The sequence below is a fragment of the Nerophis ophidion genome, linkage group LG08, assembly GCF_033978795.1.
Source record: "Nerophis ophidion isolate RoL-2023_Sa linkage group LG08, RoL_Noph_v1.0, whole genome shotgun sequence".
NCBI lineage: Eukaryota > Metazoa > Chordata > Actinopteri > Syngnathiformes > Syngnathidae > Nerophis > Nerophis ophidion.
Genome location: NC_084618.1, coordinates 10,033,991 through 10,048,891, shown reverse-complemented (window position 1 = coordinate 10,048,891; position 14,901 = coordinate 10,033,991). Strand labels below are relative to the sequence as shown.

Here is a 14,901-nt window from a genome sequence, read left to right as displayed (position 1 = left end):
TCTGTTTAAAAACTTTAAAAAATATTTGTATTTAAAAATTCAGTGCAAAAAAAAAAATCAGTGTAAAAAAATTGGTGCAGAAAAATTCAAGGTAAATTTTTTTTTAAATAAAAGTTCACTGTGAAAAACATCAGTTTACAAACCTTCAGTGCAAAAAAAATCTGTTTAAAAACTTAAAAAAAAATTTGTATGTAAAAATTCAGTGCAAAAAAAAATCAGTGTAAAGAAATTGGTGCAGAAAAATTCAAGGTAAATTTTTTTTCAATAAAAATTCAGTGTGAAAAACATCAGTTTACAAACATTCAGTGCAAAAAAAATCAGTTTAAAAACTTAAAAAAAAAATTGTATGCAAAAATTCAGTGCAAAAAAAAAAAAATCAGTGTAAAGAAATTGGTGCAGAAAAATTCAAGGTAAAATTTTTTTTTATAAAAATTCACTGTGAAAAACATCAGTTTACAAACATTCAGTGCAAAAAAAAAATCAGTTTAAAAACTTAAAAAAAAATTTGTATGTAAAAATTCAGTGCAAAAAAAAAAAATCTGTGTAAAAGAAATTGGTGCAGAAAAATTCAAGGTCAATTTTTTTTTTAATAAAAATTCAGTGTGAAAAACATCAGTTTACAAACCTTCAGTGCAAAAAAAATCTGTTTAAAAACTTTAAAAAATATTTGTATTTAAAAATTCAGTGCAAAAAAAAAAATCAGTGTAAAAAAATTGGTGCAGAAAAATTCAAGGTAAATTTTTTTTAAAATAAAAGTTCACTGTGAAAAACATCAGTTTACAAACATTCAGTGCAAAAAAAATCAGTTTAAAAACGTTAAAAAAAATTTGTATATAAAAATTGAGTGCAAAAAAAAAATCAGTGTAAAGAAATTGGTGCAGAAAAATTCAGGTTAAAATTTTTTTTAATAAAAATTCAGTGTGAAAAACATCAGTTTACAAACATTCAGTGCAAAAAAAAAAATCTGGTTAAAAACGTAAAAAAAAATTAGTATATAAAAATTGAGTGCAAAAATCAAATCAGTGTAAAGCAATTGGTGCAGAAAAATGCAAGGTAAAAAAATGTGTGTATAAAAAAATCTATGTAAAAAAATATAAAGTGTGTTAAAATACAATGTAAAAACAATTCAGTGTATATTCAATGCAAAAAAAAATCTGTGCAGAAATATTGACTTCAAAACTCAAGAATCACTTCTAGTAATGAAGACTGAAACCCCTGATTGCCTTCCTCTTGATTTTTTAAGCAACAAATATTTCTGCCCTGGATTTTTCTGCACTAAATTGTTTTAAATTATTTTTACACAATTGATTTTAAGACTCTGTATTTCAACACACTTAATTTTAAAACACTGTACTTCAACACAATTGATTTTAAAACACTATTTCCACACACTTAATTTTGAAACATTGTATTTCAACACAAGAAATTTTAAGACACTGTATTTCAGCACAATTAATTTTAAAACTATATTCCTACACAAATTATTTTAAGACACTATTTCAACACAATTAATTTCAAGACACTGTATTTCAACACAATTAATTTTAAGACACTATTTCAACACAATTAATTTTAAGACACTTTATTTCAACACAATTTTAAAACTATATTTCTACACAAATGATTTTAAGACACTGTATTTCAACACAATTGATTTTAAGACACTGTATTTCCACACACTTAATTTTAAAACACTGTACTTCAACACAATTGATTTTAAAACACTATTTCCACACACTTGATTTTAAGACACTGTATTTCAACACAAGAAATTTTAAGACACTGTATTTCAACACAATTAATTTTAAGACTCTGTATTTCAGCACAATTAATTTTAAAACACTATATTTCTACACAAATGATTTTAAGACACTATTTCAACACAATTAATTTTAAAACACTATATTTCTACACAATTGATTTTAAGACACTGTATTTCAACACAATTAATTTTAAGACACTGTATTTCAACACAATTAATTTTAAAACACTGTATTTCTACACAATTGACTTTAAGACACTGTATTTCAACACAATTTTAAAACACTGTATTTCAACACAATTAATTTTAAAACACTGTATTTCAACACAATTGATTTTAAAACCCTGTATTTCAACACAATTAATTTTAAGACACTTTATTTGACCACAATTAATTTTAAAACACTATATTTCTACACAAATGATTTTAAGACACTGTATTTCAACACAATTAATTTTAAAACTATATTCCTACACAAATTATTTTAAGACACTATTTCAACACAATTAATTTTAAGACACTGTATTTCAACACAATTAATTTTAAGACACTATTTCAACACAATTAATTTTAAGACACTGTATTTCAACACAATTAATTTTAAAACTATATTTCTACACAAATGATTTTAAGACACTGTATTTCAACACAATTGATTTTAAGACACTGTATTTCCACACACTTAATTTTAAAACACTGTACTTCAACACAATTGATTTTAAAACACTATTTCCACACACTTGATTTTAAGACACTGTATTTCAACACAATAAATTTTAAGACACTGTATTTCAACACAATTTTAAGACTCTGTATTTCAGCACAATTAATTTTAAAACACTATATTTCTACACAAATGATTTTAAGACACTATTTCAACACAATTAATTTTAAAACACTATATTTCTACACAATTGATTTTAAGACACTGTATTTCAACACAAATAATTTTAAGACACTGTATTTCAACACAATTAATTTTAAAACACTGTATTTCTACACAATTGACTTTAGGACACTGTATTTCAACACAATTAATTTTAAAACACTGTATTTCAACACAATTAATTTTAAAACACTGTATTTCTACACAATTGACTTTAGGACACTGTATTTCAACACAATTAATTTTAAAACACTGTATTTCAACACAATTAATTTTAAAACACTGTATTTCAACACAATTGATTTTAAAACCCTGTATTTCAACACAATTAATTTTAAGACACTTTATTTGACCACAATTAATTTTAAAACACTATATTTCTACACAAATGATTTTAAGACACTGTATTTCAACACAATTAATTTTAAAACACTACATTTCTACACAAATGATTTTAAGACACTGTATTTCAACACAATTAATTTTAAGACACTGTATTTCAACACAATTGATTTTAAAACACTATTTCCACACGCTTCATTTTAAAACACTGTATTTCAACACAATTGAATTTAAAACACTATTTCAACACACTTAATTTTAAAACACTGTATTTCAACACAATTAATTTCAAAACACTGTATTTCTACACAATTGATTTTAGACACTATTTCAACACAATAGATTTTAAGACACTGTATTTCAGCACAATTTTAAAACACTATTTCTACACAAATGATTTTAAGACACTATTTTAACACAATTAATTTTAAGACACTGTATTTCAACACAATTAATTTTAAGACACTATTTCAACACAATTAATTTTAAAACACTGTATTTCAACACAATTAATTTTAAAACACTGTATTTCAACACAATTAATTTTAAAACACTGTATTTCAACACAATTGATTTCTAAACACACATTTTTATTCAGTGAAATTGTCAGCATCATTTGATGTGTAAAAAAATGCCACTTTATAAAATTCAAACGCAAAAAATTCTGTGACATAAAGTCATTGTCAATAAAAGAAATATTTGTTAATAAAGAGCAAGCGCACTGTTGTCAGGCAGACTACACCAGCACCACCCTCTTCCTCCCCCTCCTTTTGACCTCCATCCCATCCTCTTCTTTTTTCCCGCTGGCCACATTTCACTGACAATCAGCGTCTTGGCTCTGGACAGCCGACTAGTGTCTCTTTTCTTATTAGTCAAAGACATTTACATGGCAGCAGTCATCCAAGCCGAGCTTCTTCCTCTGAGGCCACGTAAATAAACATCGAAGGCCACTTTCATACATTTTCTACTGATATTAGTCAATCAATATTTGCTGAACGATCATATCTTAGCTTTTTGTTATCAACAATAAAACATATTCTACAAAATGTTGCCCTAAATGCAACATTTTCAAGCATAAAAAAGGCTAAATAAAGTAAAAATAGCAATACTACAATACTATTGGCCACTAAACTACACCAAAACAGACTATGTTCAGTATCGTGGCCACTGATTGGCTCAGTCTCAAGCATTGCTATCAATATTAGCATGCTAACGTTTTAAGCCAATATTATAACCAAACACGTGTGAGTCATACAACTTGGTACTTGAAACATGCTAACTGTTAGCATGCTAATGTGAGCACACTAGCATACTAACATAAGCATGGTAACTTTTTTTTAAGCCAATTTTACTATTGAACACCTCTGAGTCGTAAAAGTTAATTGGCTCTTGATACATGCTAACAGTTACCATGCTAATGTGAGCATACTAGCATACTAACATAAGCATGGTAACATTTTTATAAGCAAATTTTACAGTTGAACACCTCTGAGTCGTAAAAGTTAATTGGCTCTTGATACATGCTAACAGTTAGCATGCTAATGTGAGCATACTAGCATACTAACATAAGCATGGTAATTTTTTTTAAGCCAATTTTACAGTTGAACACCTCCGAGTCGTAAAAGTTAATTGGCTCCTGATACATGCTAACTGTTAGCGTGCTATTTAAAAAAAACAACTAATTTAACATGCATATGCTTCCTAATCATATGACTTCATATTTGGTGCATTTTAACTGTTAGCATGCTAACGTTAGCATAAAAGTTTGCGCATTTTACCATGCGCACGCAATTTCTCCCAAAATTGCTTATTTTGTTTTTTTCTTTAATGTTTTAATCCGACATCCATGCCTTAGCTCTGTGTTATCAATAACAAAGCATATTTTACGTAATTGTCCTGTAAATTAAGCAATTTCAAGCATTAATTAAAGCTGCAAGCAGCGATGGACGGGACTGACTTTTGCTGGTGTTTCCTGCCTTTACCCATTCAACATATCTTTACCTGCACATTACCTACCTTCCCTGCATCCTGGGGTCACACTAGTGCTTCTCTCTGTCACCCATACACGCTGGTTCTTCCTGCCATCACCCAGACAACATATCTTTACCTGCACATTACCTACCTTCTCTGTATCCTGGAGTCAAACTGCTGCCTCCTTCTTTCACCCAGTCAACATATCTTTACCTGCACATTACCTACCTTCTCTGCATTGTGTGGTCACCATGGTGCTTCCTGCTTTTAAGCGGCCATCTTGAGATGGCAGCAGCGCAGCAGCATCAGCGCAGCTGTTCTTTGAAGGCTCATAAAATCAAAACCTGAGCAGTTATTAAAACTCTTTTCTCAACTTTTAATCAGAAGGTTTCAATCTCTCTCCTGTGCAAGTTTGAAGCCGACACAACAAACGCGCTCAGAGGAGATAATGTTTGAAAAAAGGTGACAGGTTTTTACAAAACCTTTGTTTTGAAGGGGTAATTGCCAACTTCCTGTTGATTTTTGCTGACGGATGTAAATTAATGAAATGTAGGTCTAAGTGTCTACATAGAGGTTTTTCTTTCATGTCTCTACAACATTCCTACCGGAAGTTACAAGCAGTTTTGTCTGTGTTTTCTTCCCAAGAGCAGTTTTGTAAGTGTTTTATTCCTAGAGGGCGCTAGAGCGCAATTTTGAGTTTTGGGTTCTGTTTTTTGTTAAGAGCTTTAGTTTTGGGGTTTTTTTAGATTGCAATTTTCGCCAGTCCTGATGTGTGTGTCCAGTTTGGTGAGATTTGAAGCATTTTAAGGGGGTCAAATTACAGCTCAAAGAGGCAAAAATTACATATTTTAGGAAACTTTTGGTTTGAAGGGGTTTTGCCAACTTCCTGTTAATTTTTGCTGAAGGACGTCACTGTATGGAATCTAGGTCTAAGTCAGACCTACATAGAGGTTTTTGTTTCATGTCTCTACGACATTCCTAACGGAAGTTACAAGCTGTTTTGTCTGTGTTTCTTCCTAGGGGGCGCTAGAGCGCAATTTTGAGTTTTGGGTTCTGTTTTTTGTTAAGAGCTCATTTTTCGCCAGTCCTGTATTGTGTCTCAAATTTGGTGAGTTTTGAAGCATGTTAAGGGGGTCAAATTATAGTTCAAAGAGGCGGTGGTATAATAATAATAAAACCTTAGAAATACAATAGAGTCCTCTGTCCCAAAAGGACATTCGGTCCCTAAAAATGTCTAAGTGAAGTATAAATAGCAATACTGCAGTAGTATTGGCCACTACACCAGAGCAAAACAGACTATGATCAGTATCGTGGCCACTAATTGGCTCAGCCAAGTACCAAGTCATATTTAACTTGGTACTTGAAACATGCTAACTGTTAGCATGCTAATGTAAGAATTCTAGCATACTAACATAAGCATGGTAACTTTTTGTTTTAGCCAATTTTACAGTTGAACACCCCAGAGTTGTTAAAGTAAATTGGCTCTTGATACATGCTATTTGTTAGCATGCTATTTGTTAGCATGCTATTTTGATGCAATTTCTCCCCAAATGGCATTGTGGAAGTCTTGCACTTCCAGGTTCTTCGGACCACCAATTACTTCCAGGTTGACAACAATGTTTTATTTTTACATTAAAAACGTGCAAAGTCTTTTGGGATGCTTTTCAGCAATTGTCTTGAGCACACGAATGCTTTCTCTCCAGCGTCGTCTTGTCTCGCTCTCGCTCGCGCTCCACCACCAACTCAACTCTCGTCCTCGGCTGCGGCCTTTTTAACAGACCGACATGTGATTACATATTCAGGCCCAGCTGGGGCCATCTACGCACCTGTCTTCTCGAAGCCGGTCCTGGCACACCCCGTTTCGCTGCAGGTCTGCATGCCACCCCCCCACACACAGGCATATTTTAGTGTAATGTTCTCATCTGGAATGTTAGTATTTTGTCTTTAGAATGTGTTATGGACCAATAGAAAGGTGGGGGTCGCTCTTTAGACACCCCGCTCTAATACACAGTCATTGATGATATTGTATTGATTGGAGTCAGTCACACACACACACACACACACACACACACACACATTATAGACGCCACTGTGGACCGCAGACATGGCTGCTCTGCTTCCAGATCAGGAGCACATCCGCTAGTTTGCGGCGTGACCTGCTTTAGGCAGACGTGAGAAAACAGGTCGCATCCTCGCCCTCGTTCTCAGACTTTGTGACAGCCAGCTTTGGGACAAGTGTCTTCTAAAGACGCCATCTGTATGTTTTATGTCAAACAATGACAATGTTTCATTCATCACATGTTTGATTGATCACACAGATGTGAGTATTTCACTGTGGAGGAGGATTGTGAGTAGCGCACTGTTATGGAAGTCAGCGGCCCCGTCTGGGTGACTGGAGACAGTGATTTCAATTGATGGGCAGCGGGTTCGCCCGGGGATAGCGCAGGATTTCCCTCACTTTGCATTGATTAGGGACAGATTGTATCGAGTGAGTCGTGACACTCAGACAGGGGAGGAAATCACCCAATTGTTGGCAGTACCACTGCGCTCCATCTCTGCAAAGAGTGTAGCACAGGCACTGTTTCAGGTTATCTCCCGAGTTGGAATTCCGAAAGAGATTCTAACTGACCAGGGCACGTCCTTTTATGTCACGCACGTTAAAGGAGCTGTACGGTTTATTGGGGATCAAGTCTATTCGGACTAGCGTTTACCACCCGCAGACAGATGGGTTGGTGGAGCGCATGATTAGAACTTTGAAATCCATGATTCGGAAGTTCGTACAGGAGGACAAACCAAATTGGCATAATTGGTTGGATTCCCTGTTATTTGCAGTGAGGGAGGTTCCCCAGGCCTCAACAGGATTTTCTCCATTTGAGGAAGCCGCGCGGGGTACTGGACCTAGTTAAAGAAAAGCTGGGAGGAAGGTCCAAGCCCCAGTAGAAATGAAATTCAGTACGTCATGGACTTGAGAGCAAAACTCCACACGTGAGAATTTGCTCCAAGCTCAAGAACGTCAACAGCGCCTGTAGAACAGGGGGGCGCAACTTAGACAATTTTCACCGGGAGAGAAAGTACTTGTATTACTTAATAAGTCTGAGGGGTCCAACATCGGGACTGTGAGACGTCATGAGTGTGATGAGCAGTCTGGCCCGCAGGTGTTTGGACACTCGATTTAAACATTTGACATTTACTAGCAGCTGGACAAATAACAAGTAAAGCAGGCCAATGACCATGGATTGTACTTTGAAGTGTGAACAGCACAGTATTCACTGATATGACCCGGTCGGAACAACACATAGTCACACAAGACACAACCTGCTTACTGAAGTGTGTGGATATTGTACAAAAACATCCAAGCAGCATAATAAGTAAGAGAAGACACCTGTTTGAAGTCCCCTGCAATGCATGATGGTCAAATGCAAAACACTCTCCACACTTATTATTGTTCGGTGCATTTTAGCGGCTTCATATTTCTGATTGATTTACAAAAGTTTGGGTCGGTCGTCACGGAAATAAACAATGTAGGTGTCTAACTTTCACATTTTCTTCAAACCAATTATATTCATTATTAATTAATATGTACACGTCTGGACCACATATATATATATATATATATACTGTAGTGTGTGTGTGTGTGTGTGTGTGTGTGTGTGCAGACGGACTGGGGCGGTCAGAGAACTCTTCAGAGGAAGTGGACCTCCTTCCTCAAGGCCCGCCTGGTGTGTTCAGTCCCCGAGTACGAGCTGCACCTCAACGTCCTGCGCAGCGTCTTTGTCCTGCACGGCCCGGACGCTCACAGCAGCCTCTTCTACGCCGTCTTCGGTCTGGAATGGTGAGAGGCGGACTTGCTTCACGTCCACGGGCGTCCCTCAAGGACGAAATGTTGTCTTCCAGGAAGAACATCAAAGCCTCGGCCGTCTGCCAGTATGCCTTCTCGGATGTGCAGAGGGCCTTTGAGGGGCCCTACATGGAGGTGCAGGACTCCAAGTGGAGGGAGTACACAGGGAAGGTCCCCGAGCCAAGACCTGGATCAGTAAGTTGCAGCAACATAACCAGAGGACAATAATAATAATTAAAGCTGCAAGCAGCGTTGGTCGGGTCCGCCTTTGGCTGCTGCCGCCGCTACTCAAGCCCTGGTCTAAGGCAGACCTACATAAATGTTTTTGTTTCATGTCTCTACGACATTCCTAACAGAAGTTACAAGCAGTTTTGTCTGGGTTTTTTCATAGGGGGCGCTAGAGCGCAAATTTGATTTTTAGGGTTTGGTTTTTTATTAGATGGCAATTTTTACCAGTCCTGATGTGTGTGTAAAATTTGGTGAGTTTTGAAGCATGTTAAGGGGGTCAAATTAAAGATTGGCATTTCTGGATGTTGTTGATAACATAGTAGAGCTTTAACTTGCACTTTGAAGCATTTTAAATGGGTCAAATTACAGCTCATAGAGGCAAAAATGACATTTTTTAGGAAACTTTACCTAGGGGTTCTTTGAAGGCGCGTAAAATCAAAATCGGAGCCGTAATCAAAACTCTGTTCTATACTTTTAATCAGAATGGTTCAATCTCTCTCCTGTGCGAGTTTGAAGCCGAAACGACAAACTCGCTCAGAGGAGATAACTTTTGAAAAAAGGTGACGGGTGTTTACAAAACTTTTATTTTGAAGGGGTCATTTTTAACTTCCTGTTGATTTTTGCTGAAGGATGTCAATTATTAAAATGTAGTTCTAAGTGAGACCTACATAGAAGTTTTTGTTTCATGTCTTTCCGGCATTCCTACCGGAAGTTACAAGCAGTTTTGTCTGTGTTTTCTTCCCAAGAGCAGTTTTGTCAGTGTTTTATTCCTAGGCGGCGCTAGAGCGCAATTATTTTTTTTCTTAGATCGCACAATTTTTTTTTAATTAGCTCGCAATTTTTACCAGACCTGATCTGTGTGTCGAGTTTGGTGAGTTTTGAAGCATTTTAAGGGGGTCAAATTACAGCTCAAAGAGGCAAAAATGACATTTTTTAGGAAACTTTTGTTTTGAAGGAGTGTTTGCCAACTTGCTGTTGATTTTTGCTGAAGGATGTCAGTGTATGAAATCTAGGTCTAAGTCAGACCTACATAGAGATTTTTGTTTCATGTTGCTACGACATTCCTACTGGAAGTTACAGGCAGTTTTGTCTGTGTTTTCTTCCTAGGGGGCGCTAGAGCGCAATTTTTAGTTTTGGGTTTAGGTTTTTTTTTATTAAATCGCAAAGTTTGCCAGTCCTGATGTGTGTCAAATTTGGTGAGTTTTGAAGCATGTTAAGGGGGTCAAATTACAGCTCAAAGCTGCAGAATAATAATAAAGAAAGAATAAAACGCTAGAAATTCAATGGAGTCCTCCGTCCCAAAGGGACATTCGGTCCCTAATAACATCCGTGTTGTCTCCAGTGCATCACAGACCTGCACCGCTCCAAGGGCATCAACTCCTCTCGAGACCTCCCGGACAGCACCCTGACTTTCGCCAGGAGGCACCCGCTCATGGCCACCCAGGTGCACCCCACTGGGGAGCGCCCCCTCATGTTCAAGAGGAGCGTCAACTACGTGCGCATAGCCGTGCATCGCCAGCCGGCGCTGGATGGAAACATCTACACCGTTCTCTTCTTGGGAACTGGTGAGTCTTCTTTTTTATCAAATATTACTCTTTTCTTAAGCTTTAGGTCATTGTTTGTTCATGGTAAAGGAGGCAGAGGAGCATGTTCGGCAGTGCAAACACACAGAGTACTTACAAGCAGACACAGTGTGCAGACAGAAAAGGGAGAATGGACGCATTTTGGTGTAAAAAGTAAAGACAAAGTGAATGGCTAGCGGTTAACGTCCATCCGCAGTGTTTTAGCTACTTCTAAGTCACTAATCCTGGCGACAAATAATGTAACATTATCACTGGAGGACCAGGAATAGCTAAACATGCTTCACTACACACCGTAGGAGGATACAATAGCTCACTGGCGTCACAATGTAAACAAACGCCATGGGTGGATCTACACCTGACATCCACTGTAATGATACCAAGTACAAGAGCGTATCTAGTCGATACTACTATGACTAAATCAATATTTTTTTTATCGTCACAAAATATTATTTCCTTTTTTATAAAACTCACATTCTGTTTATAAAGTTGGTAAATATTTCCGTGGACACATGAGGACTTTGATCCTGTAACTACTTGGTATCACTTCCATACCTAAATGTGTGGTATCATCCAAAACTAATGTCAAGTATCAAAGAAGAAAAGAATAAGTGGTTATTACATTTGAACAGAAGTGTAGATAGAACATGTTAAAAGAGAAAACAGCGCGACACCTACCCTTTACATCAGTATTTCTTAACCATATTATTATTGGTTTGTTAGGTATTATATTTTATTGTATGATCCTGTAACTACTTGGTATCGGATCGATACCTAAATGTGTGGTATCATCCAAAACGAATGTCAAGTATCAAAGAAGAGAAGAATAAGTGATTATTTCATTTGAACAGAAGTGTAGATAGAACATGTTAGAGGAAAAAACAGTGCGACACCTACCCTTTACATCAGTAATTCTTAACCATATTATTATTGCTTTATTAGGTATTATATTTTATTGTGTGATCCTGTAACTACTTGGTATCGGATTGATACTTAACTGTGTGGTATCATCCACAACTAATGTCAAGTATCAAAGAAGAGAAGAATAAGTGATTATTACATTTGAACAGAAGTGTAGATAGAACATGTTAAAAGAAAAAAAAGCGCGACACCTACCCTTTACATCAGTATTTTTTAACCATGTTATTATTGCTTTATTAGGTACTATATTTTATTGTGTGATCCTGGTATCGGATTGATACCTAAATGTGTGGTATCATCCAAAGCTATTGTCAAGTATCAAAGAAGAGAAGAATAAGTGATTATTACATTTGAACAGAAGTGTAGATAGAACATGCTAAAAGGGAAAATAAGCAGATATTAACAGTAAATGAACAAGTGGATTAATAATGCATTTTTTACAGTTTGTCCCTAATAATGTGTATAAAATAATAGGTGTATAAATGACACAATATGTTACTGCAGACTAATTAGGGGTCTTTGTTTGTTTACTTACTACTAAAAGACAAGCTGAATATTTTATTTAAGTACTAAATGACAATAATAAACATATGTTTAATGTACACTAAGATTGTTTGTTACAATAAAGTTATTAATTAATTTTTTTGTGGACCCTTTATAAAGAACATCCGCACCGTAACACAACAGAATAAATACCCAGAACCCCTTGCAGCACTAACTCTTCCGGGACGCTACAATATACACCCCCCGGTTGAGATGATTTATTTTGGAAAACCTTGTTACATTTTTTAATGCATCACAACAAAATAAGGCATAATAATGTGTTCATTCCACCACTGTATATATTGGTATCGGTTGACAAAATCGATATCAGATATCGGCAAAAAAGCCATTATCGGACATCTCTAGAGACAACCCTAGTACTATGTAATACTTGTAAATGGTACTCAGACCTTAAGGAAACAAGACACAGTGCAGTTATTATTATTATTATTATTATTATTATTATTGGCTCATTGTTTAAATATATAAAAATAAAGTTTTATTCAACACATTTGTTAATACATGAACTTTGGTGGTGTTGAGTCTTGGTATCAATCACTTGAAATACAGAATGTACCTGCTGCTAGTTGTAATGTTAACTGTGTCAACCCCCCCCCCCCCCCCCCCACACACACACACACACCAGATAACGGCTGGCTGCACAGAGCGGTGGACATCGGGGGTCAGATGCACATCATGGAGGAACTGCAGATGTTTGCTGAAGAACAACCTGTGGAGAGTCTGGTGCTGTCTGCCAACCTGGTGAGTGCCAGTCCCTAGTCCCGAGTCTAGTACTGAATACTAGTCCCCGAGTCCAGTACTAGGTACTAATCCCAGAGTCTAGTACTGAGTACTAGTCGCCGAGTCCAGTACTGAGTACTCGTCCCCGAGTCTAGTACTGAGTACTCGTCCCCCGATTCTAGTACTGAGTACTAGTGCCCCGAGTCTAGTACTGCATACTAGTCCCCGAGTCCAGTACTAGGTACTAATCCCCGAGTCTAGTACTGAGTACTAGTCCCCGAGTCCAGTACTGAGTACTAGTCCCCGAGTCCAGTACTGAGTACTAGTCCCCGAGTCCAGTACTGAGTACTCGTCCCCGAGTCTAGTACTGAGTACTCGTCCCCGAGTCTAGTACTGAGTACTCGTCCCCGAGTCTAGTACTGAGTACTCGTCCCCGAGTCTAGTACTGAGTACTCGTCCCCCGAGTCTAGTACTGAGTACTCGTCCCCCGAGTCTAGTACTGAGTACTCGTCCCCCGAGTCTAGTACTGAGTACTCGTCCCCCGAGTCTAGTACTGAGTACTAGTGCCCCGAGTCTAGTACTGAGTACTAGTGCCCCGAGTCTAGTACTGAGTACTAGTGCCCCGAGTCTAGTACTGAGTACTAGTGCCCCGAGTCTAGTACTGAGTACTAGTGCCCCGAGTCTAGTACTGAGTACTAGTGCCCCGAGTCTAGTACTGAGTACTAGTGCCCCGAGTCTAGTACGGAGTATTCGTCCCTGGGTTTAGTACTGAGTACTAGTGCCTGAGTCTAGTACTGAGTACTAGTGACTGAGTCTAGTACTGAGTACTAGTGCCCCAAGTCTACTACTGAGTACTCATCCCCGAGTCTACTACTGAGTACTAGTCCCCGACCGAATTTACTACTGGGTACTCGTCCCTGAGTCTAGTACTGAGTACTAGTGCCCTGAGTCTAGTAATGAGTACTAGTCCACAAGTCTAGTACTCAGGACTATTGCCCCGAGCCTAGTACTGAGTACTTGTCCCCGAGCCTAATACTGAGTACTAGTGCCCCGAAACTAGTACTCAGTACTAATTCCCTAAGTCTAGTACTTAGTACTAGTGCCGGGAGCCTAGTACTGAGTACTAGTGCCCCGCGCCTAGTACTGAATACTAGTGCTCCGAGTCTAGTACTGAACATTAGTCCCCGTCCCTAAGTCTAGTACTGAGCACTAGTGCCCCGGGTTTAGTGCTGAGCACTAGTGCCCCGAGCCTAGTGCTGAGCACTAGTCCCCGAGTCTAGTACTGAGCACTAGTCTGCGAGCCTAGTACTGAGTACTATTGCCCCGAGTCTAGTACTGAGTACTAGTTCCCCGGGCCTAGTGCTAAGTACTAGTTCCCCGGGCCTAGTGCTAAGTACTAGTTCCCCGGGCCTAGTGCTAAGTACTAGTCCCCGTGCCTAGTACTGAGTAATAGTCCCCCGAATCTAGTACTGAGTACCAGTGTCCCCAGTCTAGTACTGTGTAGCAGTGCCCCAAGTCTCATCCGGAGCACTAGTCCCCGAGCGTAGTACTGAGTACTAGTCCCAAAGTCTAGTACTCAGTACTAGTCCCAAAGTCTAGTACTCAGTACTAGTCCCAAAGTCTAGTACTCAGTACTAGTCCCAAAGTCTAGTACTCAGTACTAGTCCCAAAGTCTAGTACTCAGTACTAGTCCCAGAGTCTAGTACTCAGTACTAGTCCCAGAGTCTAGTACTCAGTACTAGTCCCAGAGTCTAGTACTCAGTACTAGTCCCTGAGTCTAGTACTGAGTACTAGTCCAGAAGTCTAGTACTGAGTACTAGTCCTGTAGTGATGGCAGCTGCTGCTGATGTTGTTGTCCACAGCGTCAGATCTACGTGAGCTCCCACTCAGGGGTGGTGCAGCTGCCCACCTCCACCTGCCGGAGGTACACTTCCTGTTACGACTGCATCTTGGCCAGGGACCCCTTCTGTGGCTGGGACGGCCGGGAGTGCGTGGAGGTGTGGCAGTCCGGCCAGAACCTCACCCAGGACATCCTGAGGGGGACCCGGGGCTGCCAGGAGACCTCTGGAAACGGTAGAAACACAACACA

General features: G+C 38.1%; 1 protein-coding gene across 1 annotated transcript in view; it reads left to right on the top strand.

Annotated features, from left to right (window-relative positions):
• The window catches only part of sema4gb (sema domain, immunoglobulin domain (Ig), transmembrane domain (TM) and short cytoplasmic domain, (semaphorin) 4Gb), a 66,757-nt gene that overhangs the window by 42,208 nt on the left and 9,648 nt on the right, over positions 1 to 14,901 (top strand). The window contains exons 9-13 of the mRNA XM_061907664.1: positions 8,618 to 8,793; positions 8,856 to 8,994; positions 10,370 to 10,592; positions 12,718 to 12,833; positions 14,675 to 14,885. Of these exons, the coding sequence (XP_061763648.1) occupies positions 8,618 to 8,793; positions 8,856 to 8,994; positions 10,370 to 10,592; positions 12,718 to 12,833; positions 14,675 to 14,885 (865 nt within the window). The remainder of the gene's footprint in view (positions 1 to 8,617; positions 8,794 to 8,855; positions 8,995 to 10,369; positions 10,593 to 12,717; positions 12,834 to 14,674; positions 14,886 to 14,901) is intronic.